The 10529-nt window shown below is 52.4% G+C and overlaps 1 protein-coding gene across 1 annotated transcript; it reads right to left on the minus strand.

Moving 5' to 3' along the window:
* Positions 1–1018: 1018 nt before the first annotated feature.
* On the minus strand, positions 1019–8473 carry SSTR3 (somatostatin receptor 3). The gene is made up of 2 exons (XM_038368897.2): positions 7000–8473; positions 1019–3245 (listed from the first exon to the last, which is right to left on the minus strand). Exon 2 carries the CDS (start codon positions 3206–3208, stop codon positions 1997–1999), a length of 1212 nt encoding a protein of 403 aa, XP_038224825.1. The 5' UTR covers positions 3209–3245; positions 7000–8473; the 3' UTR covers positions 1019–1996.
* Positions 8474–10529: the final 2056 nt, after the last annotated feature.

Here is a 10529-nt window from a genome sequence, read left to right on the forward strand (position 1 = left end):
ATATGCAGCCACCTCTCCACCACCTTCGTACCCATGCACACCCACCCCTGTACAGACACCCCACGGATGCTGCCAGAGACAAATCAACCCCCTGCACCCATATAGACACCTCTACAGAGACAATCAATCTCCTGCACCTGTACAGATACCCCCACGGAGACAAGTCAACCTCCTGCACCTGTACAGACACCCCACGGACACCGCCAGAGACAAATCAACTCCCTGCGCCTGTACAGACACCCCCACAGAGACACCCAAAGACAAATCAACCCCTGCACCTGTACAAATACCCCCACAGAGACAAAATCAGTCCTTGTACCTGTACAAAACCTCACATACACACACCCATGGAAAAAACAGTCCCAAACCCTTGTACACACACACACACAAATCTGCCCACCATAACATCTATATGGGCATTACCATATTCACAAAAATTCACACCCTCACTCCCAGTATGGTTGCCAACTTTCCAATTTTTTAAAAAACAGACACTACAGCCCCCTCCCAGTCGCTCGCTCCACCCTCCCATGGGACTCGTCTGCCACCTGCAGAGCGGGCTGGGAGGAGCTGATGCGGAGCCTGCCTGCTTGCCCAATTGGGGCAGGGCAGGGGCAATCAGGGGCCCAGCAGAGGTGGGTGTCGGTCCCTGGAGCAAGAGTCAGGGGACATGGGGGTGGTTAGTTACCAGAGCGAGGGGCCATAGAACGCCGGGACCCAGCCGGAGCTGGGAGCCAGTTCCTAAGCTTCTCTCCAGTCCATCAACTGAGCTTCTCCAGCAGCAGCTGCTCTTCCCACCCACCCGGCAGTGGAGGCTGGTCAATGCAGTAACCGGACTTCTGCTGTCCAGTCAGCAGTACTGACCAGACACTGCACAGGTCCCCTTTTGACTGGACTTTCCAGTTGAAAACCAGTCACCTGGCAATCCTAACTCCCACATAGCTGCCCCCTTGCCCACAGACACCCCCATTTTTCACACATGCGCTCTCATCCTCCCCGCGCAATCATACGCTGATCCTTTGAAATTGTTCACGGGGTCCTAAATCTTCATGTTTATTTGTGATAAGATGGAGGAGGGTGGTGGAAATTACAGCTTGCAGAACACCCTGCCCCCAATCCGTGGCCTCTTGGTCTTCTTCAGTTGTCCACCAGGCACAATAACACCATGAAACCCTGGGATCGCGAGATGGGGAAGGGTGTGTCTCATACTCTGCTCCACTCTCCTAAACCAGCCCTATTAGAACAGTCTGCAGGTGGGACATGAGAACCCTTTAAAGAACCAGGATATTCCATGCAATTGAGACGATATCAGGTCACACAGGAGGTGGGGAGCTGTCCCCAAGAGATACTAGAGTAGCTGGACGGGGGGTAGGGATAACTCAGTGGTTTGAGCATTGGCCTGCTAAACCCAGGGTTTTGAGTTCAATCCTTGAGAGGGCCATTTAGGGATCGGGACAAAAATTGGGGCTTAGACCTGCTTTGAGCAGGGGGTTGGACTAGATGACCTCCTGAGGTCCCTTCCAACCCTGATATTCTATGATTCTATGACAACCCTAGGGGGCAGATTGTATGTGTTTTTTGGAGGGTGGGAATTGTCCCCATGATCCTGCCCCAGAGTGTCTGGTTCCCATGGACACTGGGACAACTTGGGCAGCTGACGAGGGCATTAGAGTAATTAGCAACCACTCATAATACTCTATGTGGGTTATAGGGGGATTCAGTGCTGGACTCCCCTCTGCAGCTCCCCACACCCATCTGCCCTTATCCAGTCCCCCCTTCCAAGCCCAGCCCAGATGCTGTTGCCCTGCCCCTCCCACAGGGATTTCTGAAGTCACTGGAGGCGCTCTGCCCTTCCCGACACTCCTCGAACTCGTCTCATCTACGGTTCCTCATCAAGCGGAACCTTAGACCTTGCTGCCCCGCAGTCTGCAAACCCCCACAGATACAGACTGGAGTGTCCAGGAGACAGAGGGACAGAGCCTCCCCCTTCCATTCTCTACAAATAACTGATGTGCAGTGCATTGGGTTTATCACAGCTCCCAGGCTCCTCCGGGAGTGGCTTCTGCTCACTGCCTCCTGCTGCTCCATTGGTCAGGGGACACTCCTGTCTGCCATTGCCATTCTGGGCAATCTTGCTGACCCCGCTCTCCTCCACTTCCTCCTCCTCTTCAGTCTTCTCTGCGGGACATGCCACCACCTCCTGGCTCTGCACCCGGCGGGACGGCCTCAGGATGGCCCTGCGGAAACCCTGCTTGAACCGGTAGGAGAGAAAGCCATAGATGATGGGGTTGGCGCAGCTGTTGGCGTAGGGCAGCACCACGACGAGGAAGTAGATCCCGAAGAGAGACGGCTCCTCGGGCAACGGGCAGACCACGTTGATGATGTTGAGCACGTAGAAGGGAAGCCAGCAGAGCACAAAGACAGCCACCACAGCCACCACCATGCGAGTGACCCTGCGCTCTGACCGCTTGCGCTTGGCCGAAAGGGCCCGCACCCTCCGGCCGGAAGAGCGGATCTTGACGACGATGAGCAGGTAGCAGAGGCAGATCACCAGCAGCGGCCCAAAGAAGCCCAGTGCGGCCGTGTAGATGATAAAGCCAGCTCTCCACATGGAGGCTGGCTCGGGCCACTGGATGTGGCAAGTGCTCATCCCCAGGGGGACGTTCGAGAACACCACCACTGGCAGCACCACGATTGATGACAGCACCCACACCGTGGCGCTAACGGCCTTGGCCACACGGGCCGTCCGCCACTTTGACGATTTCCCTGGGTGCACCACAGCCAGGTAACGGTCGACGCTCATCACAGTCAGGCAGAAGATGCTTGTGAACTGGTTTATGGCATCCACGGCCATCACCAGGCGACACATGAAGGAGCCGAAGGGCCAGTAGGAGAGTGCGTTCTGCGCAGCCAGGAAAGGCAGCCCCAGCATGAACAGCTCGTCCGCCAGCGCCAGGTTGAGGATATAGACGTTGGTCACCGATTCGCTCACCGAGTGGCACAGGACCACGTAGATGACCAGGGAGTTCCCAACCAGCCCAACCACGCAGACAATAAAGTAGACCAGGGGGATGAGGACTCCGCTGACATCCATGCCCGGGCTGGCAGCTGTGGATAGGTTCCCCAGGGTAGAACTTGCCCAGCTGGTGGAGATGTTCCACTCCTCAGAAGCCACAGGAGTGGGGAAGGTGAAAGCAGGAGAGTCCATGGCAGAGGAAGGATCGGGCGAGCTCTCACTGGGTCAGCTGGAGAGTTGGAGGCAGGAGAAGAGGAAGAAGAAAGGTATTTACACTTTAAAAGTCAGAGCCGAACAAGCCACAGGTAAAACAGCAGGCATAACGACATGTGGGCACAGCCACAGGTGGGAAGGAGAGGGGGTTCAGATGCTGGAGTCTCTGGAGCATATGGGTGAATGTCAGATGTGACCAGCTGTTTAAGAACCACCATTGGGTGATTGGGACCAGCAGGAAAATGTCCTGGCATACAGCCAAAGGACTTCCCAGGGGAAAGAGCCCAAGGGAGCAATCACAGGCCTCCATTTCCTATTGAAAATGGCTCAGGGGCTGGTAAAGTTAGTTTCAGGGGGCCTGCTTCTCATGTATGCTGAAGCCTCTTTACACTGGCCCAGAAGCATAATCCTTACGTCCGTCCTGGGAAAGAACTCCCAGGCAGGGTCCCTCAGTGGAGCTGCCCCACCCAGACCTTGCCTCCACATTGCCTAAGTGCTCTCTGCATCAACACTGCTGCCTGGGCAATTGGACTAGGACATTATTGTCCACCCCTACCCACACCCCCCACTACTGAGGCTGAGAAATCCCCTTGGAGTCCAGAGCAACTATCAGAGGCTTGGCTTAGTGTCCTGGAAGAAGGAGAGGCACGTTTGCATCATCCCTGCACATGAATAAAGGAGGAGACGGAGTATTTATAACATTCCCATTGGAGGCAGATGGCGTTATACATCCAGCGACCACCCGCTCTCACTCTCTCTGCACCGCAGCAGCAGCTCTCAGTCTTCTCGAATCCAAGTCCCTAATGGAAGGGGCAGTCCCTGCCTTACCACTCCACAGCACCAAAACAAACTTCAAGGGCTCTTAATCTTTTGATACCCAATTGCTCGTCACATCAGGCTTTGGCATGGAAACGCTTAGAGTGAACCCTGAACAAACAGGCAGCTTGTGTGTGTGCCAGATCTCCACTGACAATGGCAGAGATTGAACATGGGACAGGAGGGAATGATTCTTTGGGGCGGGGCTGGGGCCATGTGGGAGCCGCAGCCCAGCACAGGGCAAAACGTGGAGACACAGCGTCTTGCCCCAAGCTATGCCGGAGGCTTCTATGGTGGCATGTCTGCGATGCTCTTGGACTAGCATCTGGAAGAGCCCCTTTCAGATTTCAAATGGCAGCCCCGTGCCTTTGTCATCCCTTGGTGTATTGATCCCACTGCTTGGTTAGCTCCTCAAATAGCCATATTGTAAGTGGGGAGGACTTGCATGGAAGGGGATGGATGCTTAGCCCCAGGAATAGATGGCACCTTCCCCACCGCAGTCTCACCTGAGGGTCTGGGCCAGGAGACCCCTCAATGTTTCAAAGCTTAGCCCAGCTTTTCCCTAATAACAAAGGTTGGGAATCTCAAAGGACACGATTTCCAATCCTACCCACCTCCAGCAGCTCTGAAATAGGCTAAGAACTATTTTCCCTCATGGTGTTTTTCAAACCGTACAAAACCAGGGCAGGCAAAATTTGATATTAAAAATCTAAAAAAAATCCCGAACATTAATCAAACTTCTGGAAGCCTCAGGCAAAATATGAGGTTTGGGCTGGTTCTTATAATATTGGAATGTGTTGTGATGAGCCTCTCAGATACACCTCCTCTGGTCACCACCGCACCTCCCGTGTTTCACACTTTCTACTTGTGCCCACATTCCAGCGGGCACCCTCTGCCCTGATTCTCTACCGAACACAACTAGGACATCCTTACATTATCCTTGTTATCTGTGTTGAATGAGCTTCTGGTTTATGGCAGGAGTAGAGTGGAAATGCCCAGAGAGGGAGCTAAACTGTTTAGGGAAGTCTACGGGAGGTGTAATGGGATGAAATAGAACAATGGGAAGCTCAGGTTTCCTGACGGTGAAGTCCATTGGACTGTGGAATAACTTTGCAATGGAAGCCCCATCACTTGGGCCACTTAATTTAATTGGGATCCGGGAAGTGGGCGGGCGAAGCCCGTCCACTGCTAAAGGATCCCCCCAAGCCTAAAAGGGAGATCCACAGGACCTAGATACCAAAAAATTCCGGGGGACAACTAATGAAATAACAGGGACAGGAGTGTGATCAAAGGGTCAAACGAAGGGAACCGGACGGGGACACTGAGCAGAGAACCCTGGATAGGTCCCACTGCTCCTCAAAGGCATCAAGGGAGTCAGAGGACCGCCCAGAGGAACTCTGCCCGGATATGTGAACGGACCGAGGATCGGAAACTTGGGCCACTTAATATGAGGCAGGCAAAGCCCTGAGAATACACTGCAAGGGGCTGCCATGCGCTGGCCAGGAAAGATGGACTGAATAGAAAGCGTATCCTGCATCTTGGCAGGGCGTTAGAGTAGATGACCCCTGTGGTCCCTTCTAACCCTCCGGTTTTATGATTCTATGATTCGATCCTTTCCAATTTCTAACCTTTATGATTCTTTGAGCTCTTCTCCAAGCTTTTCCAGACCCTTCTCAGTGATGTAGATACGTGTTCATTTTTTCAGGGGAGTGGCAGGCATGGAGGCCAGGTAGAGTGATAGAGGGTATGTCCCCACTGCACAGTAAAGCCCAGGTCTGTGGGAGCTGGGCTTGTGGACTCAGTGTTTCCAAGCCCACACTTGAGCATCCACACTGTATTGTAAGCCTGAGTTTACAATTGCTGGCTCCAAGTCTTACAGCTGTGCTAATATGTCCATACTGTGCTACGCAGATCTTCTGACTCAGGTCAGTGGCTTGACCGGCCTCCCCACTGCAAAATGACAGGGCTTGGACCTGAGTCTCAGCTGGACTCAGGCTCTGACCCACCCATGCTTGCTGATCCCAGGCAGGCTGATTTGTGTGTGGATGGAAGGGGGCTTGAGCTCAAATTTGAGTCAGAGCCCAGACTTAGTGTGCCATGTAGACATCCCTAGAGAACAGGAATAGGCTGATGGCAGGAAGTAAGGAGTGCTGCAATCTAAGTCCCATAAAGAGCAGCAGGTAGAGGCAAGGGATCTCAGTGAGCGCTCTGACTGCAGACATGGGGATCATGGGAGTATTGGCGCAGTTGGACTTCTGGGACGGGGGTGCAGATGTGGTGGACCCAATGAGGTCAAGGAAACTATTGGGGTATAGGATCAAAAACCTGGTTACTTAACTTATAAGCTCTTTGGGGCCAGGACTTTTTGTACTGGGGCACCTGATGGGGTCTCTAGGTGCTCCAGTAATGCAAATAAACAATAACAGTGGTACAAGTGTGTTTGTGCTTAGGGGTTGGGGTCCCAGGGAGGTGAGGGTTTGTGAGTTAAATGCCAATTTCTATTTTTATCCAATAAATCCAAAGTCTTTAGGAATAAGAAACCTTTTTACTCCACATTATCAGTGGGAAACAAGGAATCAGAGGGAGAAATTGGGGGGGAGGGAGTGGAAGGAGCAGAGAGGGGAATCACCGAAGTATAGATCAGCTTTGTAAGTGATGGGAAACCCACCTAGAATTCCCTGCAACAATGTACATAGCATCCCTCTCGAATCCTGCACCTTCTCCATCCCTCCCACCTTGCCTTGCCCCCATTCATTCCTACTCCAGTTCATGACTTTCTCACCCCCAGCACTGGGTACAGACACCATGGCCATCTCCAGCCACCAGTCTGTGGGGACGGAGCAGGGCAGGGGAGGCAGCAGGTTCCGTCTGGGAGGACTGCAGAACCAACTTCTGCACATGAGAGCGCCTGGAGGAGAGGGTGGAAAGAGGAGGCAGATCTGCCTGGTACTTACGTGTCAATGGGATTTACATGTTCTTCCACACGCAGGAAGAATGTTTGTCATATTGTTTCTTCTCCTTTAAAAAAAATTTCCCAATGAAATCTCTGTGTGGTTTGAGTCCTAGAGGGGCTGGAATTGCTTGTCACACTTCTCTCCAGAGGTGCCTGCTGCCCTCACCTCTTCTGCTGCTCCAGAGGTGGTGGGACTTTTCTGCCTTCCTCCAGCACTGCCACATCTGGCTGTTCACACTCTCCCATCTGGTTTCCAGGGCTTGCCTGCTGCAGGGACCAGACCCAGCTCCCAGCACTGCTCAGTGGAGCCAGGACTCCCCTCTCTAGCTCTCCATCCACTGAAGTGGGGGCTTTGTGGACAGGGTTAGGTATAGCAAGCATGTCAGTTACTCCCGGGAATGATCCCACCAGCCAATCAGCATAGACTTGGTGGGGTGGGGGGGAGAGCGAGCATGAGAATAAGAGAGAGAGAATGAATAGTAGGGGAGGGAGAACGGGGAGAAGGAAAAGAGGGGAGTACCAGAGTGATTATGATGGAGAGAGAGAGGAAGGGAGGGAGAAAGGAAGAGGGGGAGAGAGAGTACAGGAATGAGGGGGTGGTTGTGACAGATGGTGACGGAGGGCAAGCCAGAGACGGAGAAGGAATGAGGGGGAGTGGAGGAAAGTGAAAGCAGGAAAGGAGAGATGCAGAGAGCAGCTGGGTGCTGTGAGAATGCAGTGCATGGGAGGCAGGCTGGATGGAGCAGGTTGCTGAGACCTACTCTCTAGGGGGAGTTTTTCTATAGGGTCGTGGGCAAGGTGGGGGATTACGGACACACAGCAGAGGAGTTCCCTGCCCCAAGGAGCTTACAGTCTAGGCAGGCACAATTAGTGCCCTCAGAGCGTCATCATGATCACAGCGCATTGGTATTTATAGGGGTCCCGGGGGGGGCATGAACCCCAGCTTCCACTGTACCCTTCTCCCCTCCTCTGTCCCACAAGCATCTCCAGTAGGACAAGGGAGGGTGAATGGGGGAGTAGGGATCTTTCTGTCTCTACCACCTACCTATCTGAGGGCACATTCCATTTCCCCGCTGGCATTCTCCTAGGGAACGAGACCCCCCCTTCCTCTGCCCATTGCCTCACCTCAGTGAACAGGTGATCGGATCTCGGGCACAGAAAGGGATTGGCTCCAAGGGGAGAAATCCAGCCCCCTCTGCAAACACGTCCCTCTGGATAAAAAGAATAACCCCACACTGCCAAGCATTGTTCCTTCTGCGGGCCTCCCACGAATGGCTTCTCTTTCCCCGGCTCCCTTCCTCACCTCCTTCATGAGAGTGATTTCTGTCTGTTTCCTAATCCTATTTCTGGGGGCGCATCTGAGATCCTGCTGGTTGCCACTTCCCACCTTCAGTATCTGAGCTCCTAGGGCCAAATTCGGACCTGATACAAATTGGCACAAGTGCAACTCCATCGACTGAACATAGAATCACAGAAATGTAGGGCTGGAGGGGACCTTGAGACGTCATCGACTCCAGCCCCCTGTGCTGAGGCAGGGCCAAGTAAACCTAGAGCATCCCTGACAGATGTTTGTCCAGCCTGTTCTTAAAAACCTCCAGTGACGGGGATTCCACAACCTCCCTTGGAAGCCTGTTCCAGAGCTTAACTACTCTTGTAGTTAGCAAGTTTTTCCAGATATCGAACCTAAATCTCCCTTGCTGCAGATTAAGCCCCATTCCTTCTTGTCCTACCTTCAGTGGACATAGAGGACAATTGATCACCGTCCACTTTATAACAGCCCTTCACATAGCTGAAGACTGTTATAAGGTCCCCGCCCCCGAGTCTTCTTTTCTCCAGACTAAACAAACCCAATTTTTTCATTCTTTTCTCCTGGGTCATGTATGTTTACTCATTTTTGTTGCTCTCCTCTGGACTCCCTCCAATTTGTCCACATCTTTCCTAAAGCGTAGTGCCCAGCACTGGACACAGTTCCCCAGGTGAGACCTCCCCAGTGCAGAATGGAGCAGGACAGTTACCTCTCATGTCTTACGTACAACATTCCTGTTAATATACCCAGAATGCTATTAGCCTTTTTTTGCAACTGCATCACACTGCTGACTCATATTCATTTGTGATCCACTGTAACCCCCAGATCCTTTTCTGCAGGACTACCACCTTGCCTGTTAATTCCCATTTTGTAGTTGTGCGTTTGATTTTTCCTTCCTATGTGTAGTACTTTGCACTTGTCTTCACTGACGTTCATCTTGATTTCAGACCAATTCTCCAATTTGTCATGGTCATTTTGAATTCTAATCCTTGCAACCCCTCCCGGCTTGCTTGCAGCCTACAGACTGGGATCCCAGTTCTGGGCTCTGCTGGAACCTTTTAGTGTCAGCTGAGCTGCAATAAAAGGACTGCAATGTTGGCTTAGGCCTGGTTTACACTTAAAATGTAGCTCAACATAGCTATGTCGCTCAGGAGTGTGAAAAAGTCATTGTTTAGTTTATCAATTAGTTCCCAAACCTCCTCTGTCAACACCTCAGCCTGGGATGAGTCCTCAGATTTTAAGCCACTCTCATGATTTTTGGGGGGGGCCTGATTCATGAGTTTTGAAAGCTTGGGTTGGTGATAGATTCTGGTGTTTACACCCCCCATACATATGCGTGTGTAGGGAACTTGAGACCAGACTCCATTATGTTGTTCCTACAGCGCTCACACCAGCTGTGAATTGGGCCCAGGCACCTCATCTCACAGTGCAGGCATCTGCGGAACCCACCGCCACAGAATGTTATCAGGGGTTAATGCATGAAACATAGTGCCACAGGCTGTCTCTGAGGTGCGCCTTGCCTCTGAGCTACCCCTGAAGTAACCTGTAGAACTCACCACCACCAGGGTTTCACCCATGGAATTTTCTGTTACTGGCCTTAGCTGACATTAACCTGTGAAACCCTTTGAAGCAAGGTAGAACCTGTGGAGATCAAATGCAGGCTTGTTGCAGGGTGGAAAGCTGGTTCAATTCAGTCCCCCTGCCCTTTCCTATTACTGCCTCTGGATTTTTCTTTACCGTTTGCTTTGTCCTGAACCCTCCTCCAACTCATTAGACTCCTGGTAGTGGGGGTGGGGAGAAGGGAAGCCTGGGTGAGCCAGGATCTGCAGTGCGCGGGAGAAGTCTGCTCTGAAATCTGCCCTAACAGTCCTCACGTAATGTTGCTTTCCCTATTCTTAGCAGCAGCCAAGGCTCCTGGCGCCCCTGCAGTGAATCAGTCATCCAGGTGCCGTCAGCTGCAGATTCCATCGCCCTGCTGGGGCAGCTCTCATCTGTTTTCATTTCAGCACATCGGTGGGCTATTTGCCTTGGTTGATGACTCATTCCCACCCCACCCTCTGCTTCCTGCTTACCTCTCTGTATGTCTGGCTATGTAAGTGAGTGCCAATGTATGTATAGGTGTCTGTATGGTGTAGGCATAAGTGACGGTGTGTACAGGTCCGTTGGGGAAAGTATGTAAGCTCTGACAGACCGTATCAGCAGGTGCTCTAGAGGATCCATAAGTT

The sequence above is a fragment of the Dermochelys coriacea genome, chromosome 1, assembly GCF_009764565.3.
Source record: "Dermochelys coriacea isolate rDerCor1 chromosome 1, rDerCor1.pri.v4, whole genome shotgun sequence".
Lineage (NCBI taxonomy): Eukaryota > Metazoa > Chordata > Testudines > Dermochelyidae > Dermochelys > Dermochelys coriacea.

Bases quoted from the DNA above. Each gene is read 5' to 3' on its own strand.
- SSTR3 (XM_038368897.2), bottom strand. From the start codon at position 3,208: ATGGACTCTCCTGCTTTCACCTTCCCCACTCCTGTGGCTTCTGAGGAG.